Raw genomic sequence first — 17,122 nt, forward strand, 5'->3', positions numbered from 1 at the left:
GCAGCATGGTGACATACCTACAAACATAAATAAAAATTCCATGTACTTTGTTTTTGTAAATTCGATGGACAAATGTCAAAATCGTACTACGCCGGAAGTTGATGTATCAAATCAAATAAAAAAAGGTTCTAATCAGCTGTCCCATGCTGCCACCTTGTATCGTTCCGCCATGATCTTCTACGCTAAATGTGTATTGCCAGCTATGGAACTGTTCTGTTGTTTGCTATCTTGTTCTTACAGAAGCTCCCCTCGTTCCACGTCTACTGTTGCTGTTGTTGTAGCGATAAGATTTCTCCCCCAAGGCCTTGGAGAGTGTTATCGATGTGATGGTCCTTTGCCGGATACAGATCCGGTACACTCCGGTAACACAGCACCATTAAGGTGCTAGTCCGACCATTTATGGAACGATTTATATGGCCAAATTAAGCCTTCAGTTCATCCCTCCCTCCCAACTCTCAAGTTCCATGAAGAGCTGACCCTCTAACTCGCTGGGGGATTATGAAATAACAGAAGGGTTGAAGAAACTGATTGAAAGTTTTCCACGTCCACACGATGATAATTGCTTCAAATAGATCTTGGATGTGTGGAACGATGAGGGGTGCTTTGTTAAGAGATATTTGCAAAATAATTATTGATACTGTGGTGTAAACGCTCTTTTCCTCCGATATTTTTGTTCGTGTATTTACAGTCCACCTCTGCTGCAAAGTATTTTAGAGTGTTGACATTGCTCAATTTCATAATTAATTTCAGCTGCACGACGGGAATTTTTATACAAAATTTGAGCCAAACGGTAACATTATTATTTGAAATAATTAAATGTCACTTAGGAAAATAATAAAAATAATATTTTAAATAAAATCTCGGAAGAAAATTTGTAGTTTCGGCCAACTGTTCCATCGCTCCAGTGCAAAATACACTAAAGGCTGCCGCGGCAGGGATAAAGTTTAAAAAATGCCCCAGAGGCAGCGGTGCTGCCATATTTATAAAAAAATGCAAAGTGCGTGAAAAGCATTTGTGCGATCGTGGGAAAACTGACCCATTTACCGAATATGTGCGTGCGTGATACAACGGAAATTGCATCAGCGATATTAGCCTAGTTGTTCACCAATGGTGTGGGATCAAAATCCATTCAAAATTCCTTTGTATTCATATGTTTGTCCTGTGTACTACAAAATTATAACAACCAAATGAAAATGCCAGCTTCAAAAGCAAATAGCTCCGAATAGAGTTAAAATACCCGTTTCACACATTTTCCAATATTTTTGGACGCTTCTTAGCAGTCGACCGCTGTTCTAGAGACGTTTACCAATAGTCCATATTAGTGTATGAACATAACACAAACGTTAGACAAGGTGCACACGAGGCTACGAGTCATAGACGCTGCAGGCGAAATTTGTACGCTTTGATGCCGAACAAAGCATGAAATGTTCGTGTAGCTAAGCATGTTGGTCGCTGAGCGTATGTACGCTTGAAAAAAAGGAAGAACAAGATGTTTGTTTACATTTTTTTGTATGAAAATTTGTGTAATTAGTTAAAAAATATTACTTTAGTTAATAAAAGTGCGTGAAAGGTATATTACCAAAGCGAAAAAGGGTATTAAACACCACAACAGCTTAGTTAGACTTTGTTGAAGCGTTTAAAGGCTAAAAAGTGTTGGAAACTAGAAATCACCCTTTTCTCTAGTCCGCGGTGGTTTAAAATTGCCTTTCATAATTTAGAAAGACACGGGGATGCAAACAACGTTTAATACCTATTTTCCTTTGGTTTCGGGGCGGATATAGCTGAAGATATTTAATTTTTTATTTTTTTCAATAGCAGTTTGCTTTTTGTAGCGACGCTCGAAAGTAGCTTCATGTGCAGATCTTGAGGCGTGGAGAAATTGTAGCTATATGAAATATCTTGTACGCGTCTATGACGCGTAGCCTCGTGTGCACCTTGCCTTACACGTGCTTCGTCCGATTATTTTGCAACGAAGTCTTATCTTACCGTATTTGAAAGGTTAAATGAATAAGCTCTGTTACAAGGGTTAATGTCGCTCCACTTTTGTTTACTATAATCGATTAGTGTACAAAGCGTTTGCTCTCATCAGTTCCATCCCAATTTTATTTTTATTTATTTATTAAGTGCATTTTTGCAAATTCTCCATTCCGATTTCCGGCTTTATGAGATAAAAAGAAAGATAAAAGAAGTGAACAATCTGTTTAACAGATGCAGCCCTTTATTGTGATTCGTAATTACCGTGATGATGATGAACTAAAATGTCAAGAAGTTGTACGAGATTATATTATGTCCTTCGTCAATAAGTCTTTTTATTGCTTTTGCTTTAGGGAGGTATGTATGTCCTTTAATTTAGATTAATTAAACACTTGTCCCTGAACTAATTTTCCTACAAGGCTTGTGCTAGTTGAAAGCTAAAAAACGGCCTAAGACTTTGCTTAGCTGAATTTAAGGATATGTCAATTATTAATATGAACGTATTTTTATATCTGTGGTCACAAGAGCTGATGGCTATAGCAGCTGTTGTTGTTGTTGTAGCGATAAGGTTAATCGCCGAAGGCTTTGGGGAATGTTATCGATGTGATAGTCCTTTGCCGGATACGGATCCGGTACGCTCCGGTAACACAGCACCTTTAAGTTACTAGCCCGGCCATCTCGAGAACAATTTATATGCCACATTAAACCTTCAGGCCATCCCTCCCTACCACACCCCAAGTTCCATAAGGAGCTTGACAATTGTTTTGGATAAGCAATATATTGCGCTACACAACCCCTTGAATCCCGCCACAGCAGCTAGCGTTCGTTTTTAGAACAAAAAACACCTCGCTGAGAGCATAAGTCAACCAGTATTACTGCTACAACAACAACAACGGAATGCAGGAGCAGTGGGAGCATATCTCTAAAGCACTTCGTACTGCCGCCGCGCAAAAAATTGGTTACCTGCGAAAAACTACTGGTATGAAGAATGCCGCGTCTTTTCAGGAACGAAAAAGCAGAAAGACGTCATTACGGAACTTTAGCTGCTAGCCACTAGGAATAACGCACGCAAATTCGGCGACAGACGGAAGGTTTCAAGTGCGGGCCAAACTCATGTAAGAACGAAAAGGGCGACCTTTTAACCGATGTCCAGACAGTACTTAGATTATAGAGGGAACACTTCTCGATGGCAATACGCTACCGACTGTGACAGAGAAATGAAATGCTGAACAAACAGTTTCTGTAGAATACCCAGAAACCTGGACATGCCAACAGACATCTGACTTATGAGGCCACACCTCCCCAGGGCTTAAGAGTCCATCTCCGTAAGCATTATGAGGAAATACTGCCCTGAGAACACAGCCGCATGAAGCAAAAATGCACAAGCAGGTCCTCAGTAATATCCACAAACGGGCGTCGGATCTCTATGCCAGGAATTACCCGGCGAATTCAGTTCTTAAAGAAAAATACCCAGAACTTGCAGAAGAGGAACGACTCTCCCTAGGGAAAAGCGCGTCACTCCAGCCTAACTTCGATCTGGGTACTGAATCAGGTTAAACTCTTACATATCCAGAATCAAACCCGTCATACAAAATGTATTTCCTGCGTGCAATGTGTCCCCACATGACACCAACCATATTTTCAATTGTAATGTGGAACCAACGCCTCTAACACCCCTCTCACTATGGTATACCCCTGTTGAAACTGCAAGTATCCTTGAACTCCCGTTAGAGGATATTGATGACAATTTGTGATCGGTCGCGCCTACTGGATGGGCCGAAGCACTCCTACAACAACAACAACCTGGTAAATCTACCATCGACCAGATTTTCAAAATCCGCCAAATATTTTATAAGCTTGCAAAGCAAAAGGTTACATCATTCAACAATAACACACTAACCGTAGGTATTGGGATTGTTGCTACAGTAGTAGTGCTGTACCCGACTGTTTTGAGCGGTTAGATATTGTGGCGGATATTAGCATCAGTAAACTGCTACTAAATAAATGCACAACAACAACAAAGCGGCCACTCTTATGTAGAAGGCGACGAAGAGATTTCTCACACACACAAATATGTAGTTATCAGCCGAAGTAGTTACTGACACATACACACACATATGGCTATGGGAGAAGCGTGGACTACAGATATACATGTATATAGCTGGTAACTAACCAAGCATGAGCTACAACTGTTAGCGAAATTACTAGACCTTGGGAGAATTTGGTGAACGAGGAAACCAAGAGTATAAAAGCAGCGCAAGCTGAGTAATAACGAATCAGTTTTGATTTAAGCGCGCTGTTGATTGTGAAGTATAATTGTGAAGTACTACTCACAAAGTAACCTAAATAAAGACAAGTTTGCAATACGGAATATTGGAGTGATTTATTCAACAGCTTAGCGATTCGAATGTTAGAAGAATGTTTTAAATAAGCGGAATTTCTCTAAATTCGTTACAATATTGCCTAGGCCATTACAGCCGTAATTCTTCCATAAGAAACTTAGTGTCGTCGACTGGTTATAGCTGTGGCGCCTAAACGTTGCCGATGAAGCAAATGCAGTTCCGAAAAGGATCTATGAACGAGCTTCAGCAGTTGTCTAAATTTTTTTTTAATTAAAAAAAATTTTCATTTAAAAAAATGTATCATATCAATAATAACGATAAAATAATTATTGTTAGGCCTTGAGCTCGATTCGATCCCGCGATCTTATACCGTTTTCACACAGCAACTTAATCGAATCGCAATTCTAAAATTCGTAAAATTTTTCAATCTGGTAGGTTGTTTTTGGTGAACTTGTCATTGTCCCCGCAAAAGTCAAGTGGCTAACGTAACACTAAATGGAACTACCTCCATTTTTTGTATCATGATCCAGTCGGTTTTTCTTGGTGCTTCGAATTTTATTGTCAATGTAACAAATAGAATCAAAAATAAATTATTTTCAATAATTTACGAAAAATATTAAAACACGAAAAAATTCAAAATTTAATTTTCGCTGCATTTGCTGCAACAGATAATATGGCTTTTTGGAAAATAGGCATATATTTGGTTAGGTGCAACATTTATGGGTAGTTGCGAATGCATTTTATTTTGATTGTAGTCATAGGTAAGAAGGAAACGCCTGATTTCCATTTTAACTATTTTTTGTAAAAACGAAATATTTTTTTGGGGCTGCTGACAGATGTTCGCTTAATGAAGCAAAAGGCCCTGTATGAAAAGGGAAACGTAATTATTTCATTAAATAGAATTTTTATTCGATTAGGTTTCTGTGTGAAAACGGTATAAGAATTTGTATTTTGTATTGAGTTCAATTAGGTCTTTAATGTAGAACACTTGACTAATTATTTCATTAAGCCTCTGTGTGAAATTGGCATTATATTTGCATATTTTATTTTGATTATATACATAAATATTTTCATATTATGTCTAGTTATCTAAGATTTTCTTTTTGTTACATTCAAAAATTTGCATTAAGCAATTTAAACTTGATTATAAATATACTAAAATTAAGGCCAGCTTGCAGAATGGCAAGTTAAATTTTTAACTCAGAGTTAACCTGGCACGAGGGGTCAAACTCACACGTTTTTGACAAATTTTTTAAACTAACCCTGACCTTGTCTTACCGTATAACAAGTCAAGTATAAAAAACAAAGCAGAAAAAGATCAAGTGTAGATGTGTTAATGAAAATTTTGAATGTTTCTAAAAGAACATTTTTGATAGTTAATAAAATATATAAAAATTAAACTTCATTAATATTTAAAATATTAATCTAAATAAAAAATATAAAAATATAGTTTACATATTAACGAAAGTACCCTAGAGGTTCAGAAATGCAAATATGACAAGTATTCCGTGGTCAAGTCAATTCCCTGACCTCAACCCGATTGAGAACTTGTGGACTGATCTTAACAAAAGATTAGTATCCTTTTCATTTCAAAACAACAAGCAATTTTAGGTATAGGACGAAGAATTGGGATGGGATTGAAAACCTGCTAAAAAATAATTAAACTATGGCCTATAGAATAGGCAAAGTTACATAAAACATGTAGCAGATATCGCTGAATCAGAAAACACGTACAGTAAGGAACTATAATTGAATGGTTTACTTTATTAAGCTCGAAGAAAAGTTTCATACACCTATTATTTTGACCAAATGAAATTTTATTATTATGAAAGCATTTCATTTTATGAACTGCTATGATTTCTATATATTGTAACGAATTTTTTGGAAATTCTGATTATTTTGCATCGTCTGATCTATCGTTCGAATAGCTGTACTGTCGAATAAACAACTCAAATATTCAGTGTAGCAATATCTCCTTTATTTACGAACCCACTGTAGTAGTACTTCACAATTATAATACTCGCGTACTTCAATAAAAGCATGTTAAAACCAAACTGATTCCTTATTCCTCAGCTTGTGCTGCTTTTATACCTTCGGATACCTTCTTCACCCATTTCTCCTAAAAGCCCCGTCACATAATCAGTTTTTCATATAGATGCGTTTAACTCGATCTTATGCATTATGAGTAGACTGCACGAATTTTCATGGAGAACGGCAGATTGAGCGATTCTGGCGCCATCTGACAGAAAAAATTGCCAACTCCCAAACTTTTGTGGCAAGCACAGCATAAGAAGAACAATTTGACTATTGCTTTGGCTAAGGGTGCTGTCACCCTTTGCAAATGAAATTGTTTTTCCCACTCGCTGTACTTTTCTAACATTTTTCACAGTTAAAAACTGAAATTTAACAAATGAATACTACACAAAATATGTAAGCAAGTATGTAAGAATGTTTATAACAGTTCTTCAAGTTTCTTCATATTTACAAACGCACATGATTGCTCAGTTTGCGATCTTTTATACTCTTCGATTTCCTCGTTCGCATAATTCTAGGCGTTTCTAGAATTTACTACTTAGTTACCAGCTATAACTACAGATGCTCGTTTATAGCTTCTCATATGCGCGTGTATATGTTAGTGATACTTGCACAAATGATTGCCTATTTTTGTGAGCATCTCAGATAAGATATATGCATGTGTTTGTGCGTTTCTCTCCGCTGCGTGTACGTACATATGTGTAGACATAATGATTGATTTGTTTATGTAGATACAAGTGACTGCTTAGTATCGGCTTAGAGATGATAGTATCCCTTGGTGTTGGTAATATTCGTCACAGTATGTATGTGAAATATTATCTTTGCTGTTAGCGTAGCGGTTTACATGTATGTGTGGCAGCTTGCTTTGATGTTTACTTTACATATGTGTGGCTGTTTAATTTGCTGTTGTTATGCATTTATTTACTAGCAGCATAGTGATGTATAGAACTGCTAATATTCGCCACAATATTTAGTATAAGTTAATGAAATTGCTGATGCTACCACTCAAAATTTGTTTTCGTTTGCAAAATCTTGTAATGATGGAATTGGTATACGCCTATTATTTTGTCCATAAGGCTATGAAACGAATATTTCGCATATCTTTGCACAAATATCCATATACATGTATTTATTATCTGATAAAAATTTTTTTAGGTAACTCTCCAATTCATTATAATAACATGGGCGATTCTATTCATTTTCGTTGGAGTACCATTACACTTTTGTGCTATGGCTATACCTGGCTGCATATTTTTTCTATTCACATTCACCTATTTTTCATTTTACTCGAAAGCGGTGGAACTGATGAAGGTAAATAAATGGTTTAAACACTGCGAAATTACATTAATACCTTTATTCTTGTTATCATTTATTATATAAACAACATTTTTTGTATCAATAGATAAAACCTTCACAATCTTTAGTAGCAGAATGCTATGAGCCATTTATATTTCGACTTAAACCGCGCGAAGCGTCATATCAAATATTTTTAGATGAATCACCATATGAACAAGCACACAAAAACAAATTTAGAAAAAAGGTAAATAAAGATCGATTCGGTTGTATTTTATACCGTTTTCACACAGAAACTTAATCGAATCACAATTCTATTTAATGAAATAATTAAGTTTCCCTTTTCATACAGGGCCTTTTGCTTCATTAAGCGAACATCTGTCAGCAGCCCCAAAAAATATTTCGTTTTTACAAAAAATAGTTAAAATAGAAATCAGTCGTTTCCTTGTTAACTATAAATGCAATCAAAATAAAATGCATCCGCAACTACCCATAGATGTTGCACCCAACCAAATAAGTGCCTATTTTCCAAAAATTCATATTATCTTTTGCAGCAAATGCAGCGAAAATTAAATTTTGTATTTTTTTCGTGTTTTTCTATTTTTTGTAAATTATTGAAATAAATTATTTTTGATTGTCATTTGTTACATTGACAATGAAAATCGAAGCACCAAGCAAAACCGACTGGATTTTTCACTCGATTAGGCATTCAATAAAGCAATAATGAGATAATTAAGAATTTGTATTTTGTATGGAAGATTGAGTTCAATTAGGGCTTTAATGTAGAAAACTTAACTAATTATTTCATTAAGCCGATGTGTGAAATTGGCATTAGATTGCAGTTATTATTCCGACATTCAAGATTCTCGAGTTAAGGCATTATTGCCAGAAATTCTGAGATTAGCGTTATTCAAGAGCCTTGAATAAGGTCGATACATAATACCTCGTTTTGAACAAATTTGCCTGATAGGTAGTGAACTTAACCTTGAGCCGCAAAATAATCATATATAATATTTCTAATTGCTGTTTTTATGTACGGGTCCCTTTTTCGCTCTTATTTGGAATCCAAATCTATAAATAAAGTTTTGGTTGTGAAGATGGAGATTCGGGCTATTAGAGAGCTTTGGACAATTTTGGTCGTAGAGCTTTTGTTTAGCTATATTTTATTAAAATAATTTGTTAAAAATAAACGGTTGTGGGCACAAAAAGAAATCTATTTGTACTATTGGCACTATTGTGAATATTTGCACTGCATTACCGTGAGTTGCTCTTATACGACAGAAGGCAGCGCAAGAATTGATTTATAGAACAGCTGATTTCTTTTGATATTTGATAAGATACTTTTATATTGGCTGCGCAAGATGCGCACGGGTCCGGCTCGTATAAATAGATCGTCTACATTTGCTTCACCGTTGACAATGTACTCCTATTATTTTTTTTAATTTTATCATTTTTTCAGATAGTTGCCACGCTTTGTGTGAAAAAGCATATCTCACTTTACAATGCTGCTTGGTTGTATCGTTTTGCTGTGGCGCCCGGATATCCTTTTCATAGAGTGGCGGAGCCAATGCTAAATCTTGTATGTAAAACATGTGTAAACAATGGTTGTACATCCTTAGAATGCACTATTTCGGAATGGCAAGAAGATGAACGCGATTTTTATGATAATATGGGGTAATTTATATACATGGATAAATTAATTATAATAAATGATTGTGTGAAATTATTTCCCTTTCAGCTTTGCGACACGCCAAATTTATCAAAAACAAATAATCGGTAGTAGTTTGACTGTTATGAAAACTCTACTAACATATGACCTGCGTGCAAAAGACACATCATCACAACCAGAACAAAAAGCAAACAATTTAGAAACAGCAAACAATAGCAAGCAATGACACCATCAATTATGTATATGCAACAACACTGCACTAAATACTTATCATAGTACTCAGGAAACTGTTATAACATTCCTCTCTTTAATAGTCACTGTAAAATCACACGGGGATACATTTTTTAGTGAACTTAAAAACACTTGTATTTTTCTACAATACTTATAAGGCACGCTTTTTATATAAGATATGAAAATGTTGGGTCATAACGATTTTTGAGGAAACATTGCGAATTTGTAATGCTAGCGATTTAAAATTTAACAGAAATAAGTGAAACAAGAGTGTCAATAAAACAGATTGAATCTATTATGCTGCTTTTTCATTCATTTTGAAATGTTATCAAAAACCTCAGACTGTGTTACGGAGTATGCTTACGAGGCTATGTTTCTAGTGGAAACACGATAACGAATATGAAGTATCGACATGGTGGTAATTGCAAGTATCGATTATCAAGATACAGGTTTTTATAGCAGTAGTAACGTTATTATGCCAGTTTCACACATCGGCTTAATGAAATAATTAGCCAAGTTTTCTACATTAAAGCCCTAATCGAACTCAATCTTCCATACAAAATACAAATTCTTAATTATCTCATTATTGAATGCCTAATCGAGTGAAAAATCCAGTCGGTTTTGCTTGGTGCTTCAAATTTCATTGTCAATGTAACAAATGACAATCAAAAATAAATTATTTTCAAAAATTTACAAAAAAAAAAATCAGAATTAAATTTTTGCTGCATTTGCTGCAATAGATAATATTGCTTTTTCGAAAATAGGCACATATTTGGTTAGGTGCAACATTTATGGGTAGTTGCACATGCATTTTATTTTGATTGCACTCATAGTTGAGAAGGAAGCGGCTGATTTCCATTTTAAATATTTTTTGTATAAGGTCGCCAAACAAGAATATTATTTTTTGTAAAAACGAAATATTTTTTGGGGCTGCTGACAGATGTTCGCTTAATGAAGCAAAAGGCCCTGTATTAAAAGGGAAACTTAATTATATATATCTCTAAATGCTGTTTTTATGTACGGGTCCCTTTTTCGCTCTTATTTGGAAACCAAATCTATAAATAAAGTTTTGGTTGTAAAGATGGGAGATTCGGGCATTTTGGTCGTAGTGCTTTTGTTTAGCTAGGTTAGATTAGGTTGAACTGGCCGGTACATGAGGACCTAACATAGACTGAGTCCGTAGTGTTACCAGAAGTTTGTTTTAATTCAATTTATTTAATAATTTGTACAAGTAAGACTATTGTCTCTTAAAGTACATCAACATTTGGAAATAAAACTAGTACGTATATATGTTAAAAAACGATTACAAAATAATAATAATAATAATAATAATAATAAATTACTTAACTATACAAGTTTTTTTTTTTTTTTTTTAAGTGAGCTATGACAGCAAAAAAAAAGGAGAAGAAAAATTATATAAATCATACTAGACATGTATTTATGTGTATTGTATGGATAGATTGACTATATAGATAATTTAATTGTACAATATTAATAAAATGAAGTTGTGGAAACAGTTATATACTTTTTCCTGCTATTGCAAATATTCAAATAATGCCAATTTAAAGCGTCTACTATAGCGTTCATTTTTAATTTTATTTGGTAATGAGTTCCAAAGTTTTACAGCACTAACAAAAAATGTTCTAGATGATGTGAGATATCTATACCATGGAGCAATAAGATTGCAAGTTCTGTCTGATCGAGAGAAACTTAGATTTCTAAAAAGATAATCAGGCTGCCTTCTATGAATAAGTTCATTTAAGAAGACTAAATTGCGGTAATTTAAAAAATTTACAAGGCTGCAATTAAAGATTTTGATGGAGAACTATGGTCAAATTTGCGTTTGGAAAAAATATATCTAGCACAGTTATTTAAAGCAAGTTGCAACTTTCTCTGTGACTCACAATCAATATTGCTGAATACGGTCGCCCCAAATGATATCAGTGGAACTATAAGAGTTTTGACCAGCTTTAATTTAACATTGATTGGCACAAAGTCCGCAGTGTACTACAACTTTCTTAATACAAAGTATATTTTGCTCAAAATATAGTTTATATGGTCCTTGCACCCAAGATAAGAATTTAATTTAAACCCAAGACTAGTAACAACAGGCTCATAACAGATTGACGTGCCTTGAAAGGAAAGTTATGGCAATGTGTCAACCAATTGCCAGGAATATGTAAAACATGTGGCCTTTGTCTTAAACGCGTTAAGATTTAGTTTGTTATCATTTGCCCAGGAAGAGATGCTTTCAAGGTCTTCATTCATCCTGAAAACTAAGTCCTCTGATAAACCAATCGGGCGAGATAAATATACCTAAGCGTCATCAGCATAGAAGTGTATCGATATCCTGCAGCAATAAGTCATATCATTAATAAACATCGTAAACAAAATCGGACCAAGTATTGATCCCTAAGGCACCCCCGAATCAAGACGCTTCATTTCCGAGCAACTGTTGCCGACCACTACTTTCTGCCACCGATTACGTAGATAATTTTCTAGCAACCTCACAGCACTACATGAGAAACCGAAGTATTTACTTAGTTTTATTAAAAGAATGGAATGATCCACTGTATCGAAAGCTTTGGAAAAATCTAAAAGCGCCAGAACAGTTAAATCACCTCGGTCATACGCTGGACGAATGTCTTCAATAATTTTAAGCAAGGCGGTATTGCAACTATGGAATGCTCTGTAACTCGACTGATTTTCACTTAGTCCATTGGCATTAAGGTACTCTGTGATTTGTACAGCAGCTAATTTCTCCCAGATTTTTGACAATACTGGCAATATGCTGATCGGGCGAAAATCTGTCAATAATGTAGCCGACGGTTTCTTAGCAACTGGAAAGACTTTCGCTATCTTCTACGAGCTGGGAAAGGTTGATGTCGTTATAGAAAAGTTGATAATATAAGTCAGCGTTGGGGCTATGCATTGGATTACTAATTTAATACATCGTCTTCTGTAACTGCACTAAACTGAAATAAATTTACTTGTTTATAAACCAATGTTTCATTTATTTTAAAGTCCACATTATTCTGGAATTTGCACGACTGCAAGAAGTAATCATTCATATTATCAGGGTCCAAGTCACATTCTGATTTAATTTTCCCCCAATGCCCAGAGTGTTTAGATTTTTCCACAGACTTTTTACTGGCAAACCAGTATCAAGTTTAGCCTGGAAAAATCGTCTCTTGGAATTTCTGACTAATAACGTGGCGTGATTTCTGGCTTGGCGATACAACTCCCAAACCGTCTCTGAATTATCTTGCTTCCAACAGTTGTACCACTTATTACGCACTTTGATAGCCGACATTACTTCATTAGTAAACCACGGTTGTTTCTTGGTTTTTATTTTCACTTCCTTGAGTGGAACATATTTATCAAATAAGTATAAAATTTGTGTAATTTGGAAATTAAGCTTAAGATTTATATCAGGAAGGAACCAGACACTATTCCAATGCAAAATACCATCCTCATACAAAAGCTCAGATAGATTAACTGATTTAAAATCTCTGTAATAAAAATGTGTTGTGGTTTTACAACTGAGGTCAATGTTATACGATATGAAGAGCATATCATGATCACGACCAAACTGAAAAAACCCTATCAAAAACCAGGACCTGTTATAAAATAACTCCGTCCTCTTGGCAAATACTAGAAGCTTCCTAGGACTTAAGCCACTTCCTGCTTCTAGATCTGACAGCTGTATCACTCCTAATAGCTGGAGTCTTAGCCTGGCAAGTGCAGGGCACGAGCACAGAACGTGCTCGATCGTTTCCTCCTCCAACCCGCACTTCCTACATCTGCTATCACTGACCAAGCCTAATTTAAAGGCATGTGACGCCAGAAGGCAGTGTCCAGTCAGAATACCCGTCATGAGTCTACAGTCCTCTCTTTCTAATGATAGAAGCAACTTTGTTAGTATAAGGTTGTAAGACCTACACATAATCTTCGACACTTTACAGCCCCGCGCTTGAACCCACACCTTTCCCGCTTGGTCGATCATGTGCACCTCTCGCCTTCGCTTAATCTCGCCCAATCTAATTGGGATGTCTCCGGAGCAAGCTTCAAGGGATCCGCTCTTTTTAGCTAGTTCGTCCGCGTTTTCATTCCCATCTATTCCCATATGCCCTGGGACCCAATGTAGACGTATGCTTCTCCCTGTCCCGATTCTCTCCAGAGACTGCTTACACTCTAACACGCATTTAGATGCTGTGCTATGCGAGGTTATTGCCTTAATTGCTGCTTGACTTTCAATATAAAAGTTAACACGATTGCAGCTTAATCTATTCTCTTCCAGGGTTTCTACTGCTTTGGTTACGGCTAATATTTCCGCTTGGAAAACGCTACAGTAATCCGGCAGCCTGTAGGATCTGCTTATTTCCGGATCAGCACAGTATACCGAAGACCCTACTCCTTCCACTACTTTGGAACCATCGGTGTACACATGTATCGCCTCGTCCGCCATTTGCGCACCCTTGCGCCAACCACAATAGACAATAGAGGTGGACTATTGTGGCCTTAAGATCTCCCTCGAAGCGCAGATAGGGAATCAGAGTCTTTTCGTCTTGTGATTGATGACGCTATACTACTATGGCCATATGGTCGGCGCTCTAGCTGCCCCGAGGCACCGAGCCTGGTTGCGGTCGTTAATGCTTTGTTCTTTGCTACCAGGTCTACAGGTGGAATGTGCAGAATGGCATACAGTGCAACCGTCGGGGTTGTTTTTTGAGGTATGTTACAATCGCTGTAAAAACCCAATGAGAAAGAGAGGACGATAGGCCCCACGTACACCCCAGCATTCTTTCACATGCATAGAGTGCCGTTGGGGCCTTCTTGACCCTCTCCTCCACGTTGAGCTTCCATGACAGCTTACAGTCTAGACAACTTAGGCCTGGTCCAATTTGGGACCGTGTACCTTTTTGTAAACAATACCATATCCGTCTTCTCCGCATTGCCTTTCAACCCGACATTAGATGCCCAGGTATGAATATCCCGAAGCGCCCGATTCATCAAAGACCTAATCGTTGGAAGGCACTTTCCACTTATGACAATTGCAACGTCATCTGCGTAACCCGTAAGTTTTACGGGTCCCTCATCGAATCGCCTGAGCAGTTGGTTGATGACCAGCGTCCACAGCAGAGGTGATAGCACCCCTCCCTGCGGCGTGCCCCTGTCCACTGATTTCGTGGCCTCGTACAATCCCCATTGTGATGTAATCTTTCTGCAGTTTAACATATAGCCGATCCATCTGATTAAGGCAGGATGTACTTTAATGTAATTAAGACCATCCATAATCGCAACATTATTGAAAGCCCCGGCAATGTCCAAGAAGACTCCTAGAGCATACTCTTATATTCCGGGATTTCTCTATGCTTATTACCACCATATGCAATGCGGTGTCTACCGACTTGCCTTTGGTGTATGCATGCTGTGTTGTGGAGAGCAGCTTTTGATCCACGTTGGACTTTATGTACACATCTATCAGCCTCTCAAAGGTTTTGAGCAGAAATGATGTTAAGCTAATGGGTCTATAGTCTTTGGGATACACGTGACCGATCTTCCCCGCTACACGAGCAGTTCTCCAAGGGTGCGGTACATGATTCAGTCTTATGCATCCATCGAATATTGTTTTAAGTCATTCCACGGTCGCCCTACTTGAGACTTGTAGCATGGCATGTTTAGCTATATTTTATTAAAATAATTTGCAAAAAATAAACGACTGTGAGCACACAAAGAAAACTATTTGTGATGTATATTGGAACGATATTCCGTCATCCCTTCAAATTTGGTTTCGAGACAACCCGGTTTCGGCGTTGTGCCATAATCAATGTCGATTTTCGTTCTCAGAATGAGAACACACACATGATTTTACACCACTACTAATGACCAGACAGTTACCTCATCATTAGCCCTTGTTTTTTTATGTAACCCAGCCTTATTGTAAATACATACTTGGAATGTAAATTTTTGACGATATGAGGTGATAATTAAACTATTCGACAAAATAATTTTTTTAGATATTGGACCAAACCGATTTTTAAATTGCCGCATTTTTCCAAGTTAGGGAACGTACCCAAACTACGTGACCCATTTTCTACAACTTTTTATCCCCCTTCCTCCCCTCCGTGACCATCGGTAGTATATTTTTAATTAGAAATTGAGCCCTTCCTAATATACATTTTTTATTTATCTTATCTTATAACTTTAAACGAGCAATTCTTGTATATTTGTATAGCCGAGCGATCTCGGGAACTGCTCAACCGATTTAAATGAAATTTGGCACAGAGATAATGTATCACCTTCTAAGACTTTCTACCTAGGTGTTGCCACTCCGAATGTTTCAAAAGGTTGCCACCTATTCGAAATTTAAAAAAATGTCATGAGATATGCCGATATGGGTATCAAACAAAAGGTATTTCACTCCGCATTACAATAGGGGCATTTTGGTTAGGGTTGCCACCTATTCGATGTAAAAAAAAGATTGCATGAGATATGCCGATATGGGTATCAAACGAAAGGTATTTCACTCCGCATTACAATATGGACAGTTTTGAGCAGGGTTGCATTTAGGGTTGCCACGTATTCAAAATTAAAAAAAAATTGAATGAGATATGCCGATATGGGTATCAAACGAAAGGCATTTCATTCCGCATTACAACAGAGACATTTTTGAGTAGGGTTGCCATTTAGGATTGCTACCTATTCGAAATGAAAAAAAACTTGCTTGAGATATGCCAATACGGGTATCAAACGAAAGGTAATTCACTCCGCTTTACAATAGGGAAATTTTTGAATAGGGTTGCCATTTATGGTAGGGTTAGTTAAACGAAATAGTACTCTACTTACTCATATTCTATTAAAGCTTTAAAGGAGAATATTAAAGTTTAAAATCTTCGTAAAAAAATCTTACACATGATTCGACTTAATTTTCTTAATTTCACACACGCTAATAAAATTGAAATGCAATATCAAAGCACCGTGTGCAAATTCTAGCAAAATATATTTTTGACAAATATGAAATGAATAATTGCAATTTCTCACAGATTACTATTAGAAAGATTTCTCACCATAGCAAAAAGATATCTCACCATGGTTATCTGCTACCGTTGACCACTAGAGGCATATGTTCAATTTGAAAACGACATCTACCCATTTAACTACTTACCAACAGATGGCGCTTAGGGAAGTAAGTTGACATTTAATTAAACTAACTGATAGTTGTCATTCGTGAAGTTTGCAAGTTTTTGGAATGTAATAAAATTGTGAGACTTTCATAGTGTATAACTAAAAAAATGTTTGAAATTAATAATTCGGCGCATGAAGATACTCGAGAAACGTTGCCAGCACAACGAAACGTTGCCGAGCAAAGCTCGGTCGCCTAGGTACTTACTTTAAAGGAGTGAAATTTGTTTGTATGTCCGAGAGATCTCGGAAACGGCTATCCCGATTTAATTAAAATTTTGCACATAGATAGTGTATCACATTCTAAGGCCCGGTTTTTCAGTGCAAGTGTAAACTCCAGTTAAAGTTGTGTAGAGTTCGCCAGAGCCTCGCCTGCTAAACATGTATATGATAC

General features: G+C 36.6%; 1 protein-coding gene across 1 annotated transcript; it reads left to right on the forward strand.

Annotated features, from left to right (window-relative positions):
• The first annotated feature begins 2,083 nt into the window (after positions 1 to 2,083).
• Positions 2,084 to 9,839, forward strand: LOC137238008 (uncharacterized). Its single transcript, XM_067762497.1, has 5 exons — positions 2,084 to 2,331; positions 7,506 to 7,661; positions 7,753 to 7,890; positions 9,103 to 9,317; positions 9,382 to 9,839. Exons 1-5 carry the CDS (start codon positions 2,209 to 2,211, stop codon positions 9,536 to 9,538), a joined length of 789 nt encoding a protein of 262 aa, XP_067618598.1. The 5' UTR covers positions 2,084 to 2,208; the 3' UTR covers positions 9,539 to 9,839.
• The last annotated feature ends 7,283 nt before the right edge of the window (positions 9,840 to 17,122 follow it).

Source organism: Eurosta solidaginis, chromosome 1 (assembly GCF_040869045.1).
Source record: "Eurosta solidaginis isolate ZX-2024a chromosome 1, ASM4086904v1, whole genome shotgun sequence".
Classification (NCBI taxonomy): Eukaryota; Metazoa; Arthropoda; class Insecta; order Diptera; family Tephritidae; genus Eurosta; species Eurosta solidaginis.

Coding starts and splice junctions, on each gene's coding strand:
- LOC137238008 (XM_067762497.1), top strand. CDS start 2,209: ATGCAGCCCTTTATTGTGATTCGTAATTACCGTGATGATGATGAACTA. Junction 7,662..7,752: donor AAGCGGTGGAACTGATGAAG/GTAAATAAATGG, acceptor TTGTATCAATAG/ATAAAACCTTCACAATCTTT. Junction 9,318..9,381: donor GATTTTTATGATAATATGGG/GTAATTTATATA, acceptor TTTCCCTTTCAG/CTTTGCGACACGCCAAATTT.